The 24697-nt window shown below is 35.5% G+C and overlaps 1 protein-coding gene across 1 annotated transcript in view; it reads right to left on the bottom strand.

Annotated features, from left to right (window-relative positions):
* The window catches only part of NAALADL1 (N-acetylated alpha-linked acidic dipeptidase like 1), a 712563-nt gene extending 711930 nt beyond the window's left edge, over window positions 1-633 (bottom strand). The window contains exon 1 of the mRNA XM_044075363.1: window positions 440-633. Coding sequence (XP_043931298.1) covers window positions 440-633 — 194 coding nt within the window. The remainder of the gene's footprint in view (window positions 1-439) is intronic.
* Window positions 634-24697: the final 24064 nt, after the last annotated feature.

A 24697-nucleotide genomic window follows, 5' to 3' on the forward strand; every position in this document is an offset into this window, starting at 1 on the left:
GTGTGATTTACTATTTTCTGAATGCTGTTATTGTCACGAAGTTCATTTCTTAGTATATATATATATATATATATATATATATATATATATATATATATATATATATATATATGTTTCTCCTTTTCTCCTTGGGAGAGGACAGGATAAAAAAATGTTCTCAAAATTTACACCCATGATATGCAGGTAGCAAAAGTCTGTGAAGTCATAATCATCAAATTACTTGCTATACATAAACTGTCTTAAATGTTGGTGACGTAAAGTGTACACCACCATTAAACAGTAAAGTAAATAAGTCTATAGGAATTTATTTGTTTTTTACACTAAATACTATTTGATAATATACATGTGCTTTTAGTCTTCAACCTTCATTTTTAAACCTTATTAAACAAATATACTCAATCTTTTTACACTATTTCCTGTAAACAGTGTGTAAACCTACCGTAAATTTTCCTCTATCTTTTTGTTGTCAATTTCTTTCATAAATTGCTCCAAGAGGGATTCATCAACATCTTGAATTAGACCCTTGGCCCAGCTTGGCTCCCTATACATGCCATAATGTCCTATGAGAATTCCAGCAGTAAACACTGCTGCTCCTGAAAGGACACCAATTAAAACTTTTAGCCAGGTATTCATTTTCTGTTACTGCAGGGAACTGCAAAAGAATGTTGTACTGTATTTATATAGAACAAGATAATAATACGACCTTGTACTAGTTATAAAACATTCTACTTACAGAGTTCCTGCAATAAATGTTAGTTATTTAAAGTTATTTATTATCTGTTGTGCTGCTTTTATTGTCTTCATGAGAAAATGTTTTCTCCTTTTTGAAGCTGGAGATTGTCTTATGATTCACTTGTAATTGCGTAACAGACCATAAAACAGTTTTTCAGGAAAGCTAGGTGATAATTCTTTAGAGCACAAGAGCTCTTCTCCACTCAGAAACTAAAGCATTTGAACTGATGCTGTCATGAAATTCCACGCTGAACTAAGTTATTATTATTTCATATCTGACTGTTCTTAAAAAAAATCAATTTTCTCACCATCCTTTGTTCTGTACAACATTGTTAGACTTACCTGCATGCAGAAGTCTTGAGTAAATTGTCTACATTCACTTTAAATACCACCCCAGGCTGTGCCAAAAAATGAGTAGATTACATCAGTGTACTCATCCATTGTCAAATACATAAAAAAGTAAAACAGTACCCATAGTAGTTCATACGGATGGTTTGGTTTTATAGTTCAGTGTGTATGGCTGTAAAATTCCTCAAGATACAAATAAATCATACCATGTGCTTCCACAGTCTTTTTACTTTCCTCACATTTGCTCCTTAAATATTTATTTTGAAGTCAAACTCACACAATGTCTTGTACAAAAGTAAGTTCAAAACTACTATTATTTTTTATGTAAGATATTAGAAAATCCACCTTAAACAAATAATTTCCTTAGTATAAAGTACTGCACTACTGCACTAGGAAATTTTAAAATTAAATTGGTACTCTGGGTTTGAAACAAATTGTAGTGACGGCTTTGTGGTTGAGAGGACTATTTTGGTTTGTATTTCTGTTTTGGAACAGGGACACTACAATTTGGCAAGACACAAGTTAGGGAAATAACAGTTCATTGAAAATGTTTTGTCAGATCTTTATGACATGAGAACCACTCAAGGCTGCCTCTCCTTAGAGACTCCCCACTATTGTCCTATTAAATATAACCTACTTCAAGGATGCTGAACCTTAGTGTTGGCTACATTTGCTTATGAGTGTTTGTCAGCATCTGGAAAGTTCAGCAAATTACTTTTGGTGAAGTTTCTTTCCACTGAACTGTAACTTTAACAACCACTTTGTGACCATTTTGGGCCTAATTCATATGGTCTCATTGGCACCTTTCCAAATTTACATTTACTATCATTTAAAACATACAGAAATTGTAACATCATGAGTAATGTAGAGGAGCATATATATATATATATATATATATATATATATATATATATATATATATATATGGTTTCACTTCATAAACATGAATTGCTGAAATATCGAATTTCAGAAATTTATGTCCATGAAGTCAAAACTTCAAAATAACTAAAGTGCAGAATCACGAATAGGACTATGTCAAATTCAGTCTTATTTATGTATGTTATGTTGCGGAAGTGTTTGGCTGGGATGGTGTGTGCAGTTTAAGGTGAGTGAGTGTGTGTGTGTTTTTCTAACTTGTACGAGTGGGCTAGGGTCGGGAGGTGGAGGTAAGATTGTGTGTGTTGGCTGTGTGTGATTATATTTTTTTACTGTTTGTGCGATCTCAGAGTTAGTATATATAAGTGGGGGGTGGGGTTGCAGGCGGGCTTGCCCGCCTGCATTTGTGTAGTGTAGGTGTATGTCTGTGTGGTGTTTTGTTGTATTTAATTGTTTTGTGGTGTGGGTGTTATGGTTTGTCTGTTATGTGCTGTATTGTGTATGCTTGATGTTTTGGTTTTGTTATTGTGAAGTGTCGGTGTTTCGGCTTTATACTGTTGAAATGCTGAAATTCAATATTTCAGCATTTCAGTAATATGAAGTGAAGCCATATCTATATATCGATCTAGGACTTTTGATCGAAAGATTAAACCTCCAAATCCATTATCACCGCACATACTTTCCCGAAAGCGCTTTCACCGAAAAAGCGCTTATGGTAAAGTATGTTTAAAAAAAAAAAACACAACATTAAACCTACTTCTATGCAGGGGTCAAGCCCCCCTGCACCCCCAATGTGGGGAGCGCACCCTCCACACCCCCCTACTTTAATATTCTCACTCCAAGGTCACACTACAATGGGGAAAAGGGAATTATCCCTTATCCGCACCATAGTACGACCAGCACAATGAGCATATTTATCTGAAAATGCTACTTCGGTGAACAGCACTTTCAGTTAAGTATACTTGGTGATTTCTGCTTCAGTGGAAAGTGCATTCGGGGATTTGTATGGATCCCATATATATATATATATAATATATATATATATATATATATATATATATATATATATATATATACACACACACACACACACACACACACACACACACCAGAAAAAAAATAGATATTTTCATTTTATAATTTATTTTATCAAACTGTTGGAAACACCTGGTGTCTGGCTGGTGTGTGATTCTCAAACAATCTGGAAATGTATCACTGATGGATAAGTATATTTCTTGGCATTTTAACCTTTCAGAGTTCTGCATTGATAGGTTTAACTATTCCTTTCGTAAAGGACGGTCATTGAGTTCCTTGTTCAACCACTATAAAATGTATCAAAATCAGGATAGGTCTTCTGTTCAGAGAACTATGATGGGAGACAAATTGATGGGTTGCAATCCTTGTGGTCATTGTTGTAACTGTTCTAAGGTTTATAAAACTAGCAGGTTTACTAGCCAGAATACCCTTCATGTGTTTGATATATATTGTTTTTGCTACTTGTAGCACTAATTGGGTGATATATCTGGCAAGCTGTACATGTCCAGCATTTTATGTTGGACAAACCTCTAGACCACTTAGAATGCGGATAAGTGAACATATGAGTGATATCAGGAACTGCAAACAAGCCAGTGCATTGTATAAACATATATGCAAACATAAGACTGGGTACTTTAGATTTACAGTTATTGACTGCATTGTACACAAAACACAGGATAAGGCAGGAAGACACGAGATATTAAATGTAAAGGAAAAGAAATGGATAGTCAAGCTTGGTGGATTATTTCCACCTTGCCTGAATGATCATTTAAAAAAAAACTGTTTATTTAATAATTGTGTAATTGATAATTGATTGTTATATGTATATATAGCTCTGCTGGAGGGAATTTTTGTCATTTGTTTTTTGCTCACTGAGGAAAGCAGCATTGCCGAAACCAGTCTGATGTAATTGTTGGGTAGGTGTATTTTTTAATACACCATGTATTACTTATAATATATTTTTCCACACCGAATTGTGCTGGCATTGTTTTCTGTTTCTCATCTGTCCTGAAACTGCTTGCCCCCTATTTCTGAGGTTGAGTTTAAAAAACTGGTCTAACAGTTTTGTGTTATCTGACTGCTTCAAGGCTTGCTGATTTAGAAATAGTTTCTGTTTGTAAATTCCTGAATACACTGTTGGAAACCACTGGTATCTGGCTGGTGTGTGATTCTCAAACAATCTGGAAATATATCGCTGATTGATAAGTATGTTTCTTGGCATTTTAACCTTTCAGAGTTCTGCATTGTCTTAATTTTGCCTGACTGAATTGCTTATATATTTCCTGGCATTGTTTTCTGTTTCTCATCAGTCCTGAAACTACTTACTCCCTATTTCTGAGGTGGAGTTTATAAAACTAGTCTAACAGCTTTTGTGTTATCTGACTGATTCAAGACTTGCTGATTTAAAAATAGTTTTGCTTTGTAAATTCCTGCATACACTGTTGGAAACTCCTGGTGCCTGGCTGGTGTGTGATTCTCAAACAATCTGAAAATATATTGCTGATGGATAAGTATATTTCTTGGCATTTTAACCTTTCCGAGTTCTGCATTGTCTTAATTTTGCCTGACTGAATTGTTTTATATATTTTCTGGAATTGTTTTCTGTTTCTAATCTGTCCTGAAACTGCTTACCCCCTATTGCTGAAGCAGAGTTTATAAAACTGGTCTAACAGCTTTTGTGTTATCTGACTGCTTCATGGCTTGCTGATTTAAAAATAGTTTCTGTTTGTAAATTCCTGCATACACTGTTGGAAACTCCTGGTGTCTGGCTGGTGTGTGATTGTCAAACAATCCAGAAATATATCGCTGATTGATAAGTATATTTCTTGGCATTTTATCCTTTCAGAGTTCTGCATTGTCTTAATTTTGCCTGACTGAATTGTTTTATATATTTTCTGGCATTGTTTTCTGTTTCTCATCTGTCCTGAAACTACTTACCCCCTGAATCTGAGGTGGAGTTTATAAAACTGGTCTAACAGCTTTTGTGTTATCTGACTGATTCAAGACTTGCTGATTTAAAAATAGTTTTGCTTTGTAAATTCCTGCATACACTGTTGGAAACTCCTGGTGTCTGGCTGGTATGTGATTCTCAAACAATCTGGAAATGTATTGCTGATGGATAAGTATATTTCTTGGCATTTTAACCTTTCAGGGTTCTGCATTGTCTTAATTTTGCCTAACTGAATTTTGTATATTTTCTGGCATTGTTTTCTGTTTCTCATCTGTCCTGAAACTACTTACCCCCTGAATCTGAGGTGTCGTTTATAAAACTGGTCTAACAGCTTTTGTGTTATCTGACTGATTCAAGACTTGCTGATTTAAAAATAGTTTTGCTTTGTAAATTCTTGCATACACTGTTGGAAACTCCTGGTGTCTGGCTGGTGTGTGATTCTCAAACAATCTGGAACTGTATCACTGATGGATAAGTATATTTCTTGGCATTTTAACCTTTCAGAGTTCTGCATTGTCTTAATTTTGCCTGACTGAATTGTTTTATATATTTTCTGGCATTGTTTTCTGTTTCTCATCTGTCCTGAAATTGTTTTTAGTGGCTTTGCAGTTGCCCCTACCCTACTATAAATTTGATCTTGGACACCCCTCCCAGGCTGGTGTTCACTCTACTTAATACAGAGAGATAATTTGAGAAGGTCAACCCACTTAGGTTCTTAACCTTTAATTTTTCTGAATTTTTCTTCTGCTCCTTTTTCTTCTCTCCTTGCACTTTACTTAAAAAAATTGCACTTTATTTTGCTTTTGCATCTTCTTAAACATACTCAATTGTATTTATTCCACTCCATTTTTTACTGCTTGTTAGCAGACTTATTAAATTGTAACTGTTATTCTAATCCTTTTGGTTTAAGCCCTTGGGCTCCAGACCAGTTGTTTTATAAGAAGGTTTGTGGTCTGCACTGTTGTGGCAGGACAGGTAGCTTACATCCTTCTAAGTTGGCAATTGCTGATTGAAGGCTCAGTGTCTGTTATTCTAAATGTATATTAGTTCTGGTTAAAGCACTTGGGCTTCAGGCCAGTTATTTTTCATAAAGAAGTTTTGTGGTCTGAACTCTTGTGGGGGGAGAGGCTAGATTCTACCCTTCTGAGCTGGGAATTTCTGGTTAAAGGCTTATTGTGCCTGCTTATTTGAACTGTTTTTTCCCGAAATTGGTGTGCCTTGTTTGCTGTATGATAGACTAGATTTAGACATCCTGAATCTAGCTTGGTTTGTATAACCTGAGCACTAATCCAGGCCATCTTTTTGGAGAATGTTCCCCTGCACCCTAGTGGCAGGAGTGTGCATTTAGAACTTGTCTGATTGAAGACTGCTGGAATGGGGCTCAGTTTGTAGCTTTTTATTGGTTAATTGGTTAATTTGTTTAAATCGGTTTGCTCATTTGCTACTGTTATATAAAAAAATACACTTTATGCATCACCGCTTAGCTAGGGTTAAACTATTCCTGGTGCCATAAAGTCTACTCTTTAAATTTTCCGTTAAAACTAGCCAGTTATTTTAGTTTTAACACTCAAATCTGTTTATTTGAACTCAGCACTTGTTCAGAACATGTTGTAAGCACTAAATAAGCTACAAATTACTACAGCACTCAACTTTCCTCACTTGTCTAGAGGAAAATAGTTTTTAGCATTTAATAAATAAGCACCTATCCAGACATGTCTAAGGGTCAGCTCCTGGTGTTTTTACCTGTCTACCTGATGAATCTGGGCATCTTGGGGCAATGCAGCAATTGCCTCATGTACACAGACAACCCTCTCCTCCTACCACCCAACACTACAACCTGTGAGAGATGCACATATATAGCCAAACTTGAAGCAAAGCTCTCTTCACCCATGACTGAACTAGACAGTCAAGAGGAGAAGATAAACACTTGCACCACACCACACTCATCACATAGTTCATCAAAACCTACACCACCAAAACAGACACAAAACACACACCTACATTTGTGGTGGCTCTCAATAAAAATCTGCTCAAGCAACAGAGACCTCCAAAGCAGAAACGCAAGCAACCTCCACCCCCAACACAACCCAAATGACACATAGCCAACAAACACAGTGTGCCATTCAACCACAGCCCATAAGGCATAACAACGTACCCAACACTCTAGTCATAGGTGACTCTATAATCAGGCACACTGATGTTCTACTCACCAGGCTAAACAAGGAGAAAGTTACTGTCAGGTGCCTGTCAGGTGCCAGGATCCACAACATAACACACACACTCAGGTCACAACACAACAAGTACAAATATGACTCTGTCATTGTCTATGTTGGTGTGAATGACCTGAGATGTACTTCCCTGGACTACATGAAAAGAGACATGAAGGAACTCTCCGATCTTGTAGCCCAGGCAGGTATGACCCTAGCCCTGAGTAGCATCCTGCCATCACCTAGAATGATACAGTACAAGGACAAAATTTTTGACTTCAACAATTCGCTAAGCTTCTGGTGTCATTCTAAGGGGATCCAGTATTTGTCTGCTTGGGATGACATGATCAACAGACCACGATGCTTTGCCAGAGATGGCCTGCACCTGTCACCCATGGGATTCCAGTTACTGGTTAAGGCTCTTGCCACCCCTATAGTGTCTTTTTTAGGCAAGGTTAAAATGACAAATTCACCACCATAACAAGAACAAGCAAGCAAAATCTGAGGGCAATGCTACTCAATGCTAGAAGTCTAAACCTCAAAATGCATTCACTCGAAGCACTCCTTAAAATGGAGAACATCAACATCTGTGCAGTGACAGAGACCTGGTTCAAGGCTCCAGAGGGCACCCCTGCATTACCAGGCTATAATTCATAACACACTTTTCGGCCACCTATTCTGGACTGAAACACTAAAGGTGGAGGTGTGTCCATATTCATTAAGGATATCCACACCTCCAGGCTAGTTGCTTAGCATAATGCATCCGAGATTATCCAAGTGCAACTAACTCTGGGCAAGACCGCAATCCAAACTGTAACTTGCTACAGATCCCCCACCATTCCCCAGGATTCCCACTCCTCATTTCTTGATACAATGGAAAATATTAGGGTACAACCCAACACCCTCATAATGGGTGATTTCAACCACTCCACCATTAACTGGGAAAACTATTCATGTACCAACTCTTTTGCTCAAAGTTTTCTGGAATTCATAAATTCCAGCGCTTTGGATAAACTTATTCACACCCCCACCAGGGGTAGCAATATCCTAGACCTGGTCATTATCAACTTGGGTGACCAGTGTTCCACACCAGAGGTCAATTCCTCGTTGGTCAAATCTGACCACAAACTAATCACCCTAGACATCCACATCCTGCCCCCACCCCCCATTTGGGAAACCACTGTAAAAATTTCTCCAAAGCCAACTTCACACTTCTTAAGACAGAAGTGGCAAACTTCACGACACCCATGCAGATGGACAATAGAGGTACAACTGCTGAATCCTACACAAATGCATTTTATAAGCACTTACATGAGTGCATGGATCGTGCTATCCCTAACAGAACCAAGATGCTATCCTCCCAAAAAAGGATGCCAATCTGGTGGTCCCCTGCCACAAACAAACTTTACAACAGAAGAAAGAAACTGCTGCAAAAAAGAGTAAAATCGCATGACTGGAGAAACTCCCTGGTCAACCTCAGTAAGAAGCTAAGATCCCTCATAAAATCCTCCAAAGCTACTTACGAAAACAAAATTGCCACTGATTCTAAAGACAACCACAAAGCATTCTATAGCTATGTCAAGAATCTCCATGGAAACAATGGCACTAAATATACAGAACCAACTGATATTGCCAACATCCTGGCAGATAGGTTCAGTGCTAAATTTACACCTCTCTCACCCCCTAAAGGTCCCATCTCTATACCGGAAGAATGCAAAGTTCCTGTAATCACAGATGCACAGGTAAAAACCACACTCTCCAAAGCCAAGAATACAGCATACATGGGACCTGACAACATCCCAGGCTGCGTTCTACATGAACTACAGAATGAACTGGCACCCCACCTAAGCACCATGTTCAATCATAGCCTCACCTCAGGCTTTGTGCCCACTGAATGGCACACAGTGACAGTTATCCCACTCCACAAAGGGGGAGCCACCATGGACCCTGGAAACTACCACCCCATTAGCATAACAAGCCTGGTCTGCAAGGCCATGGAATGTATCATCATGGAACTTATAAACAAAGACATTGGCAATCTCCAAACTCTGGACCTCACCCAGTTCAGGTTTGTAAAAGGCAGATCATGTCTCCTAAACCTGATAGACTTCTTTGAAGCAGTCACCAAAGCCATAGACGAAGGTAAGGTAGTTCACGCAGCCTATCTAGATCTCGCCAATGCTTTTATCACCATCCCCCACTCTGGAATCATAGATAATCTCACTAAATTTAGTATAAATCCCTATGTCACAAGATGGGTTGTCAACTGGCTCGCTGACAGAACCCACACTGTAAAAGTAGCAGACTCCAAATCCGACTTCAGACCAGTGACAAATGGAGTACCACAGGGTTCAGACCTGGGTCTTCTCCTGTTTAGGATCTACTTTTCTGAAGTACAGACTAACACAGAAGGTCTTTGGCTAATGAAGTTTAGGGATGACTGCAAACTAGGAGCCATAATCAAAACTCCTAATGATGTGGACATCCTACAAAAGGGCTTCACTGAGACAGAAGCCTGGTGTCAAAGCCATGGCCTAAAGCTCAATGCCAAAAAATGCATTGTCATCCACTTTGGTAAAAACCCTGTACCCATGAGCTACCACATAGGTGGTAGTCTACTTAACACCAAAAGTGTGATAAGAGACCTTGGGACACAGATAGACAGTAGTCTCTCCTTTTATAATCACATTGCCACAGTAGTCAGGAAATCCTTCTACATGGCACACCTCATCACAAAAGGTTTCTCATCCAGGAAAAAATAGGTTATCATTCCCCTCTACTCGTCACTCATTAGACTCATTATAGAGTACAACGCCCCTTTTGCTATGTACCTCACAAGACATCCACAACAACTGGAAAGGCCACAGAAATACCTCACAAAGAGGATTACTGGCCTCAAACAGATGCCCTACACAGACCATCTCAAAAAACTCCAGCTTTACTCCATCGCATATCGCATACTCAGAGGCAATCTCTGCCTAACACACAAACCTATGTCAAACCCAGAGCTGTTGGACATGCTACACTTAAAGAAATCCCAATCCCTCCAAGCTACATGCTCTAGGGACCTAAACCTTGTCACCACAATAAACAGAACATGCTGGAGGGATAGATTCCTGTCCCAGAGACTTCCCATACTCTGGAACAAACTACCTATTTATAACAAACAAAGCTCCTCATTAGCACACTTCAAGAAAAATCTTGATGATTGGATGGGAAATAGGAAATTCACCCCGGGGATCACCTCTGGGGCTCTGCTCAACAAGGGCACAGGAAAAAAATGTTCTTGGGTGGTGAAAGCCTGGGTACTTTTCTGGCTAGGCTTATATAGGCCCTAGGGCCAATAGCATAGTACCTACCTATGAACCTATGAACTACTACAAAACAAGTATAGCATTCTTGATCAGTGATGTTCTCTTCCTCTTTGTATCGCTAAGGCTTTGCATGGCGGTTGCATGCACTTCTGACCCCCCACCCCTACTGCATTCTCACTAGAGTTTGCATTTACCAGAATGCCTCCCCTAGTTATTATATGATGTACATTAAGAATCGTTCCTGTGAAGCCAACTATCTTCAGATTGCCATTAATCTTGGTTTGGTCCAACCTGCTTTGCTGTCTCATGCATGAACAGTTTTTTTGTGAAGCTTTAAACAATGTGTACCATACTTTTGTGTTATTTTTTTTTTTCATAGCTTGAAAATCTTTCCTACATGTTAGGCAGTTAATGACTACACATTATAAAAGCTTTCACACAACCATTGCACGGTCTCTGTCCTTCTCCTTATTAAGATCTAGTTTCTGTGTCCAGTATCCTACTGGGTCTCCTTAGTCCAGAATATATTTCTGAGTACTTTAACTTCATTGTCTGCACCTTCCCAGAAACAGAAATGCATGCAGCAGCTATGCAGACTCTTATCAGTATGAGGAGCTTTCATCTCCCCAATCCTTTGAGTGCATTCCTGCCCTCATATACCCAGGCACATGAGATAGACTCAACATACTATGCTCAGGTACCAGGAACATCAGAATGTGTCCTTTCCTCTTATAATGCTCCCAGATTTTTCTGCCTTCAGTGCATTATTTATTTACATAATATTTGAGACCTCTCATCTCATTTGCTGACCACCTTCCTCAACTTACTCCAACTATGTTACAGAAATAGATATAATTTAGTAGTTAGATGATTTTTCTTTTGATGCAAGAAAAGTTGAGCTCTTCTTCTACCATCTCAATCTCCCATATTCTCCCATGACACTCAGCAGGCCTGCTGCAGACATCACATTGTCTGCCATCCCAAAGCTCACTATGCCGTGCAGTATCCTAAGTACTTAATAAATATATTTTCCTCTTCCTCCCAGGCACAAACAGTTACCCAGTATCCTAAGTACTTCTTAAATCTCTCCAAGTCTTATCAGTCAGTCTATGATGCTCTGTGCAGGTTGTCCTGTTCCTCAATCCCTCAGCCCTCATTTTCTTTTTTATTTCTATGGATGTACCTTCTTTCCCTTAATAGGCTTTTCTTCTTCACGTTTTACCACTAATATCCTAAGGAAATGCTAGACAAGTGATAAATTAAAAGATAGTTGTTTACGAAAAAGAAAATTTCACTTAAATGACCTTAAGTCGTTGGCACCTACCAGAAGTCAGATAATTGTGACATTCTTGACTTCCAGCAGGCTGGACCACAATTGCCTAATGCTGTCAGTCAGAAAAAATGCATGTAGAATATCTTTTCAGCTGAACAAGAAAAGTTCTTCAAAGCTTTGCAACTTGCAAAGGGCTTAATTGAATAATCTCCCTCCTTGCAAAAGTAACGCCCCCTTCTTCCTCTTTACAATCAAGGGAACTCTTATTTCTTTAGTTAAGAAAAGAAAGTAAAACAAATATCTCAATAAAAAATACTAACCAGAACCTGTTTAAAAGGAAATAGTTATTGAAGATGTAATAAATATAAAGGTATGCACTTTTTTCAATTAAGACACAATAAATATATGTTAAGCTTCTTTATAAAAGTATGAATTAAATATATTGTTCTTGACAAGTGTTAGACACTATTTTTTCTCAAAATTTGAATAAAGAAATGAATTACATAAAATGTTCCATTTTTTAACAATAATAAAAAAAACAATCATTCTATGTCTAACTAACAACATAACTATCTACAAATGACTTTCACGTAAATATCAAACAAATTATAGGTTTGTTCATATACAATCAATACTTTTATAGCAAGTCTGATAGATTTTTCCACATATTAATTCTAGACATATTTCTATTAGTTCTTGACTTAATGGTCAAAAGTTCCAGACTGCAGACTTCAGTAAGAAGGTTTTTGAATTCTTGAAACGTAGGGGAAGTTTCTGATTTCCAGTTAATTGTTATTATTTTTCATGCTACTGCTAATATGGTCCATATTAATGTATATTTGGATTTTTTTAACACTTTGATGTATTGGAGTATTAAATATAATTAAAGATTTAGAAATCAAAAAAATTATCTGTAAATAAACCTTGAAGAAAACTATTTATATCTTCCTAATATTTTTTTAGAAGTATGCAGTCATAGAACATATGAGACCAGTCAGCTTTTAATACTTCTTTGCATCTCCAACAATCATTGATGTTCTTATTGAATTTATTTAGAATGTGTGGTGTAATAAAGGATCTATGCATTTATTTCCAGGTGTATAATTTCCACTTCAGGGAAGATGTAGTGCAGTAGGCTGATTCTGATATATTTTGTTTGTCTTGATCATTAGGAGCATAGTTATTAATTGTATTGAAATATTACCAATATTTCTCAGTGTGAAAATTTGTATCATTTCTAAGTATTTTGTAAATATGTGTTAATTTGTTTTTGTCAGTGTTTATATTTTGAATAAGTGTAGTCAGAAGTAACATTATTTTAGGTAATGGATGTACTAAATGTAAGGGCATTGAATCCAAATTATTTATAATATATTGTCTACATTCCTGTATGCATAGCCAAAAGTTTGAGTCTATGCCATATTCAAGTTTTAGGTCCTCAACAGACTTTAGTCTATCTTTTTCTATTAATTGAGACCAATAAATAAGATTTTTCTCTTTGAATAATAGCATTTATGTATTATCTGTTGTAGTTAATATACCTTGAGTAAATGCAACTGGGAAAAGAAGGAAAATCCATGTTTTAGAATTAGTGAATTTAAAAATAAAGTTCCTAAATGTTTTTAAAATGAGTAGCAAATAATTTGATTTATTTAACTTATATGAATGTACTGTAAAGATATCTTTTAATATCCACAAAATAGGATTATTTAATATGTGTTTTTGAATGTTTAGTTTGTTAGAAGAGTCCCAAGCTAATGAGATTAAGTATTGTTTCCATTTAGAAGAATATGCATTATTGATTCGAAAAGAGACTTTGTTAATAATTGAGGATAAAGTATATAATTCCAAATTAGGAAATCTTATGCCACCATTTGTCCAGTCATTTATATGATGTTGTAAGGCTATTCTGGATTTATTAGGATACCATAAAAATTTCAATATCAAGGAATTAAATCTTTTAATCATTGTTTTAGGGGGAATTAAAGAAAGTGATTGAATAATGTAAAGTATTTTAGGAAGGATAGTCATTTTTATAATAGAAAGCCTTTCATCCATGGAAAAGAGTAAATTATTCCATTTTTTTTATAGAATCTTGCATTTTACTTAAGCAATTATTAAAGTTTAATTGGATGACATATTTTATATTATTGGTAATCACAATTTCTAAATATGTTATCTGATTATTCTGAGGTGTAAGTTTTTTATACTTTTGTTGAATTGTGTTTTGTTTTAGATTAATTGGGATGATCTGAGTTTTATTGTTATTAAAACTTAAACCTGATATTTTTTGAAACATTAATATTTTTAAATATGTCAGGAATAGATTTGTAATTTTCTCCTACTTTTACCAAAATATCATCAGCAAATAATTGAATTTTAGATGAAGTATCTGAATTTAACTTATAACCTTCAATGTTTTCATCATCCCTTACTAAACTGGCCCATGGTTCCATAATCAATGTAAATAAAAAGGGGGATAAAGGACATCCCTGTTTAGTCCCTTTTGTAATAGGAATGTTTTCTGATATGACAGTGCCAATTCTGATATATGCCTGACTCCCTTTATATAGGTTTGTTATAAGATTTATAAAATTATCAGAGAAATTCAATTCTTCTAGCAATATAAATAAATAGTCCCAGTTAACTGAGTCAAAGGCGCAATTTATATCTAAACCTATTAAAGTTAAAGTTTTGTTAGAGGTTTTTGCTGAATCTATCAAAGTAATTGTTCTTATTATATTGTCATAAGTAGTTCTACATTTTACAATAAAACCTGTTTGATCATCATTTACTAATAGTGGCAACAAACTTTTTAATCTCTCAGCATATATGGACATAAACATTTTGTAATCTGTATTTAATAAAGAGATTGGTCTGTATGAAGAACACTTAATAGGATCTCTATTTGATTTGATTACTGGTGAGATAAGGGTATATTTCCAAGAAGGGGGTATGAAAGTGCTGTTTTGGGAAATGTTAAATACTTTATGAAGAATATTTAAAGCAGATTTTGGTAATACTTTATATATTTCTGGGATAATGCCATCATTCCCGGGGGATTTGTGTAATTTGAGTTTTGTTATCTGGTTTTATATATCTTGTAAAGAAATAGGTTTATCTATGTTATTAGTTTGATCTCTTGATAATCTATATTTTGTATACTTTGTTATAAATGTCTTAATCATATCTTTTGAATCTACTATCTGGGAGTTCTGATTTATCTTATGAAAGAATTCTTTGAATTCCAATAAAATATTGTGTATATTAGACACAAGTTTCTTCTTTTTTGGGGAATAAATCTCCTTAATATGGTTGAGTTTTTTAAGTCTTTTAGTTTTACTTGCTAATATATTTAAAGATCTAGAATTTGTTGAGAAGGTCATAAATTTAAATTTCTCTGTTCTGATCTTTGTTTTATGGTTTAAGATCTCTAGGTATTTTGTATTTAGTTTACTTATCTCTTTCTCTTTGTTTATTCTATCAATATTACTGTCTAAGTTAAGTTTTAGCTTGTCTAATTTACATTGTAGATCTAATAGTTCTTTGTCCCAGGATTTTCTGTTATTATTATACCACGAGAGAATTCTCCCATATAGAAAGGCTTTTAAGGCATCCCATATATACATTTCTGATATATTATTAGTATTATTTAATGTGATAAAGTCTTGTATCTCTAAAAGCAAAAATTCTTTAAATTCTTTCAATTTAGTTATGTATGCTGGTATTTTTTTAATTATAACAGTGTGAGTTGTTTTGGTTAGTAATTCAAAAGTTATTGAGTTGTGATCGGACAAGGGACATGAAATGACCTTTACTTTTATTAAGTCATCGGTTAATTATTTTGATATTAGAATTCTATCTATTCTAGAGTTTGTTTTATTTGTTTTATATCTGTGGGAGTAATGAGTGTATGGGAGTGAGTCTGAATCTGCAAAGCTATTTATATATTTTAATATAAATGATTGCATAAAGTCCAATAGTAATTTAGCTGAAGTTGAAATTTTTCTTTTAACTGAAGTGTTAGTATCTGCATCATTTAATATACAATTAAAATCACCTGATATTATTAAATTACCTTTAGCTAGACTATCTTATTTAAATGCTGTTTTACAGTGTTTGAACCAATACCTGGAATCTAATATATGTTTATTAAAGTATATATTTTTGTATTTAGTTCTATTGTGACAGAACAAAACATACCTTTGTTATCTTTGTATACGTCTAGTATTTTAGGCATACTATATAATATAGCTACTCCTCTTTTCTTTTCACTATGTCCTGAGCTTGTTAAAATTGAATAATACCCAGTATTTAACTTATCAGTATCTGTAGATATTAGATGTGTTTCTTGTAAAAAGACAAGATGTGATTTATGGATTTTATGATATTTGAGCAAGCTTCCTCTCTTGCAAGGATTATTTAGACCATTAATATTTATTGAAATACCCTTTAAAAGAAACATTTATATTATGTGTTATAAATTATATACAAGTTAAATCACTTGTATTCCATCCTGGTAAGCACTAATGCTAGAAAACATATTCATCAATTCATAGACAAACTGTAGAGTCTCAAAATATGTTGCTATTGTGAACGTCATAAAAAAATGTAACATTGCATTATAACAGAACATCAATATAACAAGTCTACCCATACCCTTCCTGGAGCTGTAAACTCCTAATTTGAGTAGCATATACCACTCAAATTATCCTCCTTTCAAATAGCAACAATGTCTCAGCTACTGTCAAATAGTGTTATTGTCTATAAAAAAAAATTATATATTCTTCACTGTTTTTTTTTTTTTTTAAACTATTCATTGAATTTGATTGTGAAGTGGAGTTTAGGGAAGTGTTAAGACAGGCACTGGGAGGCAGTGGAGAGTTACCGAATAGCTGGGTAACTACAGCAGAACTAGTAAGGGAGACTGCTAGAAAGGTGCTAGGTGTGAAATCTGGACAGAGGAATGAGGGCAAAGAGACCTGGTGGTGGAATGAGGAAGTACAGGAGAGTATACAGAGGAAGAGGCTGGCGAAGAAGAAGTGGGATTGTAAAAGAGATGAAGAAAGTAGACATGAGTATAAGGAGATGAGGCGCATGGCAAAGAGAGAGGTGGTGAAAGCTAAGGATAAGGCATATGGAGAGTTGTATGAGAGATTGGACACTAAAGAGGGAGAAAAGGACCTGTACCAATTGGCTAGACAGAGGGACAGAGCTGGGAAAGATGTGCACTAATTAAGGGTGATAAAGGATAGTGAGGGAAAGGTACTCACAAGAGAGGAGAGTGTGTTGAGTAGATGGAAAGAGTATTTTGAGAGGTTGATGAATGAAGAGAATGAGAGAGAGAGAAGGTTGGATGATGTGGGGATAGTGAACCAGGAAGTGAAACAGATTAGCAAGGAGGAAGTAAGGACAGCTATGAAGAGGATGAAGAATGGAAAGGATGTTGGCTCAGATGACATCCCAATGGAAGCATGGAGGTGCTTAGGAGAAATGGCAGTGGAATTTTTAACTAGATTGTTTAATGAAATTTTGGAAAGTCAGAGGATGCCTGAGGAGTGGAGAAAAAGTGTTTTGGTACCTATCTTTAAGAATAAGGGTGATGTGCAGAGCTGCAGTAACTACAGAGGGATAAAACTGATCAGTCACAGCTTGAAGTTATGGGAGAGAGTAGTAGAAGCTAGATTAAGAAGGGAGGTGATGATTAGTGATCAGCAGTATGGTTTCATGCCAGGAAAGAGCACTACAGATGTGATGTTTGCTCTGAGAGTGTTATTGGAGAAATACAGAGAAGGTCAGAAGGAGTTGCATTGTGTCTTTGTAGACTTGGAGAAAGCATATGACAGGGTGCCTAGAGAAGAGTTGTGGTATTGTATGAGGAAGTCGGGAGTGGCAGAGAAGTATGTAAGAGTGGTACAGGATATGTACGAGGGTAGTGTGACAGTGGTGAGGACTGCAGTGGGAGTGACAGATCCGTTTAAGATGGAGGTGGGATTACATCAAGGATCAGCTCTGAGTCCTTTCTTATTTGCAGTGGTGATGGACAGGTTGACAGATGAGATCAGACAGGAGGCCCCGTGGACTATGATGTTTGCAGATGACATTGTGATCTGTAGTGAGAGTAGGAATCAGGTTGAGGAGACTCTGGAGAGGTGGAGATATGCTCTAGAGAGCAGAGGAATGAAGGTCAGCAGGGCTAAGACAGAATATATGTGTGTAAATGAGAGGGAGGGTAGAGGAATGGTGAGGAAGCAGGGAGTAGAGTTGGTAAAGGTGGACGAGTTTAAGTACTTGGGATCAACAGTTCAGAGTAATGGTGAATGTGGAAGAGAGGTGAAGAAGAGAGTACAGGCAGGGTGGAATGGGTGGAGAAGAGTGTCAGGAGTGATTTGTAACAGACAGGTACCAGTAAGAGTGAAAAGAAAGGTCTACAAGACAGTAATGAGACCAGCTATGTTATATGGGTTGGAGACAGTGGCATTGACAAAAAGGCAGGAGTCAGAGCTGGATGTGGCAGAGTTAAAGATGTTAAGATTTGCACTTGGTGTGACTAGGATGGATAGGATTAGGAATCAGTATATTAGAGGGTCAGCTCATGTTGGACAGTTTGGAGACAAAGCAAGAAAGACGAGATTGCATTGGTTTGGACATGTGCTGAGGAGGGATGATGGGTATATTGGGAAAAAGATGCTAAGGATGGAGCTGTCAGGTAAGAGGAAAAGAGGAAGGTCTAAGATAAGGTTTATGGACGTGGTGAGAGAGGACATGCAGGCGGTTGGTGTGACAGACCAAGATGCAGAGGATAGGAAGAAATGGAAAGAGATGATACGCTGTGGCGACCCCTAATGGGAAAAGCCGAAAGGTGATGATGATGATTAAATTAAATTGATATACTTTTGCATTTAATATAGTATATCTAATTACTATATTTGTGCTTGAGGTTTAATTGATGTTAAGCAATTACATCAGACAGAAAACATAACTAAAACAATACATATAACTATTTAACAATCATAGTATTTCAGATAGGGTTGTCATATGCATATTCTAGCATTTCTTTTATAACATTTAGTAATTTTCTTGTATGTAAAGTTAATATGAAGTACATTTACAATCAATTGATGTTTCATAGTATGCATTTACATTATTTAAAACTGGTTATTTTAAACCCAGATAGGATATAAGCACTGTTTCTTTAAATTATAATCATTAGAGAGAAGAAGGTAAATAATAAAAAAGCTATTATTTCTTTAATATTAACATTATCTTTGTATAATTATATATGTTATCTTTCTATAATATGCTTTATAATATACAGTATGCTTTAGCATTGCATATAAGGTCATCTGATTTGATTTCTGTAATTAAATGTCATTTTTATAATAACTGTAGTTACAAATGCAGGTAGGAAATTACAAAATGGTGATAATTGTATATTAATTGTGCTTTATGTATGTGGTTATATGTATGGGAGTGCTTAAACTGTTTATTTGTGCTTACATACATATTTGCGGTGAAAACCTTGTTTCAACGTTCTAAAAAATCAGTGCAACTTTCCCAGAAGGTTAAAGTTCACAAAAAGCGAGTCGCACAGTCAAGGATGATGTCATAAGGGTGTTTCTTCTTCTTTTAATGAACGGAGCCTCTCGAGCTGGATTTCAAAGCTGACCAGAGTAAAAGCGGGAACAGCTAGTGCTTGAGTTCTTCTTTTATCAGTCTCTTGGTTCCACGTGGAACAACTGACAAAGTTGATGAGTGAAAAAAAAGCTAAAAAGTGCACAAGTCACACAGGGACTAACTGCAGTATGTTAAAGTGTAGATGCAACATTTTAATGTCATTCACGTTTGTATATGCAATCGCTAAGGTAATAATTAGTAAACAGAACTGTCCCATTAATCCTGCATAGTTACTAATAATGCATTGGATTCTGTTTGCTTTCTTCACACACCCTAGCCCTGAGACTTTAATATTGTACATACATGACACTAACAGCCACAATCAAATCCCTCTATTTCTCTCAACATCATACAAATAACTTTTCATTTCCCCTTGTCTTTCATTTAAACCAGATGTTCATTTTCAGTTACAATCTTATTAATTTTTAAATACATTCAAAGTACAGAAAGAGAAGTGAGAGAAAAGAGAAAAAAAAACTATAATATAACCATACATACCATATTTATACTACCAAGATATAGTGCAGGAACACACAAACATATTTAATATTGAATAAAATAAAAAAAAAGGGAAGAAAATGTTACACTTACATGTAGTTGCAACCATGAGTTTACTTTAAAGTCTTTATGTTTAGATTTAAAGTCTCATATTAATGGTGCTTTTCTTTATTTCTTTAACTTTTTTTTTTCGACTGATTTCCAGTTGTCATTTTCAACTAATCTTTTAAGACTTGCACGTGCCCATTCCAGATCTTCTAGCTTTTCAATTATTTTGTTGGATTTAATAAAAGTAAGAGCTGTGTCCAGATCATCAAAGGTTTTGATACCATCCTGACTGGGAACAATAGATGGGTTTTTATTTGTGCCTTTTTTTAGTTCTTTGATTAAGGGTAGGAAAAGTTTTCTTTTTGCTATTACTGCTGAAGAATAATCATTATCGAAACAAATGGTATTGTCATTTAATTTAATGGGAGCTTTTGCCCAGGCTGTTTTTAGCACTAGTTCTTTGTCATATGAAGATAAGAATTTTACAATTACAGATTTAGTAAAGTTATTCTTACTTGTTTTAGATGAAGCAAAAGATCTGTGCGCCCTTTCAATACCATATGACAAAGCTTCTGGTAGGTCTAGTACTTCTTGGATCCAGGTTGTCAGGAACTTTGACAGATTGTTTCCCTCTATATTTTCTGGTAAGCCAAATATTCTAATGTTATTCCTTCGAGACCGGTTTTCTAAATCATCTACTTTGGATTGTAAGTATGTATTTTGCTTTATTAAAAAGTCTATATTATTTTCCTCTTTAAGTACTCTACTGTCAATGTCATTTAGTGCTAATTCAATACCTGAAATTTGTGATTTTTTGAAGCTGCAGATCTTTGTATATCTTTTCCATTTGTTTAGTGCAGACTTTTTTAAAGATATCAATCTTTAAATCCATTTTATCTAGTTTGGTAGATAATTCTTGTACATTGGTGAGTAAAAAATGTAAGTCCTTTTTTAGAGAAGATTCTTGATGTAGTGTTTTTGAGGTAGCCATTCTGTTGCCAGTGAAGATAGATAAAGCATCCAAGGTATTATTGACAGGAAAAACTCAGAATTTCTTCAGAATTTTTATATGTTGTCATAGAGCTAGTTGAGAGGAATTTATTGCTGAAGATTGTAACTTTCTCCAATAAGATTTACTGTAAAATTCCTGCCATACAAATTTTAAACTGACAGAGCTGAAGAGAACTGCTGCTATTCTGAGCACATCTTGGCCACGCCCCCTGTTACACTATTGAGCATGTATTTCTTTTATGCAATACAGTAAAATAATTCTGAAAAATGAAAAAAATGAAAATAAGTTGCATGTTCTGTTAATGACTTATGTAGTGATTTACTTTGTTATGGGGTTGGAAAAGTTAGGCAGTTCACCTTAAATGAGACCCATACAGAAATGCAAGTCTTCCGGAGACGTTGGTGTACCAAATGTGCTATGATATTCTAGAACAAATTTTGGAATATGGAACACACTTGTTTGAACATTTTCTCTTTTCTGTAACAACATTGTTTACCAGTAAATTAATATGATTTGATGTCTAGGCATGTTTTGAGATTCATTGCAATACAATTAATTAAAAGTCCTACTCCTTTTGCACAATTCTCCAGTTCTTAGTAAAAGAACAGCTTGAAAGAGGTGCATGATGGTAGAGGAAGGAATTTTATTGCATGAAGATGAACAGAATGAGATTTCAGTAGCTATTTTGACAAAGACTATAAATATAGAAAACAACTATACAAGGTTAGCAAAATGTTTAATGTTCCAGAAAGTATAATGAATTAAGTGCTACAAGATGATTTCTGGAAAATCAGAGGCTGCAGTGTTTATGAGTGTTGTTGCAGAATTCACGTAACAGTACTGTAGTCAAGTGGTATGTCTGTCAAAAGAATTTTCAGCTAATACAAAAATTAACCAAAGTGAGAATTCTTTCTTATCTCTGGATGAAACTACAGATAAACTGTTGGAGATTCACTACCTGAAGACAGTGAGCTGCAGACAATCTTGAAGCAAATCCATCAGGAGTTTAATGGTAAAAACCTATTGAGGCATTTGTAACTCTACATTAAAAAGATGGACAAGCAATTATTCATTTTACAAGGAATATTCACAAACCAAGAACAAGGATCTCAAACAAAAAGAACATTGTTATTCACAGATATTGTATATGGAACAATAAAATTGTGCCTATGGTCTTTAAAGCCACAAATGTGAAATCATTTGATAATTTTGGAAATTATACTTTCATAATGCTATGGGCAGCCACGGTGGTGCAGCGGTTAGCATTGTCACCTCACAGCAAGAGGTTCCCTGGTTTGATCCATGGCTGGGGTGCCTTCTGTGTGAGTCTGCATGTCCTCCTTGTGGTCACATGGGTTTCCTCCGGGTGCTCCGGTTTCCTCTCACATCCCAAAGACATGTTGTAGGTGGATTGGATGCTCTAAATTGGCCCTAGGTGTGAGTGCATGTATGTGTTTGCCTTCTGTGGAAGGTTGGGCACCAGGCTGGCAACTCAACACCGTAAAACTCCACTGCCAATAATGAGCAGACAGGTAATCCACTGTGGCGACCCTTAACCGGGAAAAAGCCGAAAGAAGAAGAAGAATATACTTTCGTAATGCTACAGCTAAAACCTTTCCTTTATTGGTGATTTTTTTGCCATATTTGAAGTCAAAATAAAAGTAATAATAATTATTGTCCATGAATGATTATGTATTTACTGGACAGAGATTGAAATTGTTTAAAAACTAACTCCACAAGTCAGAACTGATGATATAACTGAAAAAATATATAACCATGTATTTGAATTCAGAGCATAAAGAAGTTAAGAATGTTAAAACAAAACATGAAAGATGTGTTGAATGGGGGATGGGAGGTTGAAGTAATTTTAAAAGTTGTTGTGGTGTCTTTCAGCCTTTCCTGGTTAGGGGTCACCACAGCGGAACTCCGGTCCGCTAATGATTGGCAGTGGATTTTTACGTGCCGAGTTGCCAGCCCTGATGCACAACCTTCAACGAAAGTACGCCCATTCACGCATGTCTTCACATAGAAGATGCTCTAGCTGAGAATCGAACAGGACAACGTCTTACTGTGAGGCGACAATGCTACCGCAGCACAACCACCGCAGTATGTCATTTTAAAAGTAGAAAAAGAAAATGATTCTCTTCTGTCTAGTATTACTTATATTGCAGGAGCTAGAGATGCATCAAAATACTGGGGACAATCTAAGGCTTTTCATTTTTATGGGTGACATCATTCATTTAATTAAAAAGGACGTGCCAACAATATGGTGAAAATGAATATAACATAAATAACTGTAAAATGAAACGCAGGAAATATAAAAAAAATTATCAGTTTTTGGTTTGATTGTAAATATGTTGTTGATAATGCTGGTGGAAAAATGCAGCAGCCACAAGAAGCAGATGTAAATGTGGTGCACATAGAGACTGATAAAAAGGGCCTTTATTTGTGTTAAGATGAAGAACAAAAAAAGGAAAGGTGTAATGGATAACAAATGGGCTATATGAAAGTATAACAGAATTGGGAGGAGAAATAAGACATCAAGATACAGAAAGTAGAATTAATGACAGAGAATAGATTTGATTTGCTAGGGGGGTAGAAGATGATGCAGAAAGGCAATATAAAAAAATTGCACTGGTGAAAGAGTTGAAGTGTAAGAAGAAAGATGAAAACATTTTCACTAAACTTGCATTTAAAAGAAAGATAAAAAACATTTCACTAATGTTGAAAAGGAAAATAGAAAAAAATATCACTTTACTCTCAAGTGATGTGAATAGCATAAAAGGCCACCATAAGAATATGTTTTCGAATGGTATGTGTAACTGAATTTCTATATTACACATCTGTTAGATACATGCCTCACTGGTGAGAATGACAGTTTGCAAATTAAATTGTGACGAAACAAGATATTATGAATTTAGGATCAGATACATGCCCAGGTATGGCATTGTTAATACTTAAAAGACCTGATATCTAAGATTTTAGATTGTATAGCAATCATAGCTGGAGGGAGTTCGTTAAAACAGGCAATGAAGTCTCAAGGGTAATTGGTCTGTATGTTAATACAACAGTAAACGAAAGAAAGCAATTAGTAAATGAATAGTTTGAATATGGTTATTCAACAGTATTAAACCTTAAATTGTAATATAGATGTTCATGGTCATTTTAGGAGATAGTTATATATTGTAAAGGAAACATATTTTACATATATTTAAAACTGAAATAGATTTTTTTTAATTCAAAGGACCTTACAGAAACTGACGGAGCTGTTATGGCAACTGATATTTTTTTAGAGCATCTAGCCATATGGTTGCATTTAGGTGAGAATGGGGGAACTCGTGGAAGAAAGGAAAGGAATAAAAAAAAAAAGTTATGCTAAAATGATACCTACAAAGAATTTGAAAAAAGATAGATAAGTTATGAGAAGATCCTTTGACCATGAGAAGGTTTTGTGAATCATGGACATGGTGGATTCTGTTAAAAATGCAAGAGAAGTTAGAAAAAGAAAAGGAAAATGTGAGAACAAAAAAAAAGAGTATAGGAAAGTGTTGATAACTTTGGAAAAGTCATTAGAGAGAGAGTATCACAAGTATTTCTAAAAACAAACGTGAATTATCTGAAAAAGAAAACTGAATTATATGAAAAAGGAAATAAAAAAGACTGCAGACATTGTTACATCAGCAGTAATAGTATCTGAAAGGAAGGAAAGATGCAGTGTCACCAAAT

This window comes from Protopterus annectens, chromosome 6.part1 (genome assembly GCF_019279795.1).
Source record: "Protopterus annectens isolate FY-2018-M chromosome 6.part1, PAN1.0, whole genome shotgun sequence".
Lineage (NCBI taxonomy): Eukaryota > Metazoa > Chordata > Ceratodontiformes > Protopteridae > Protopterus > Protopterus annectens.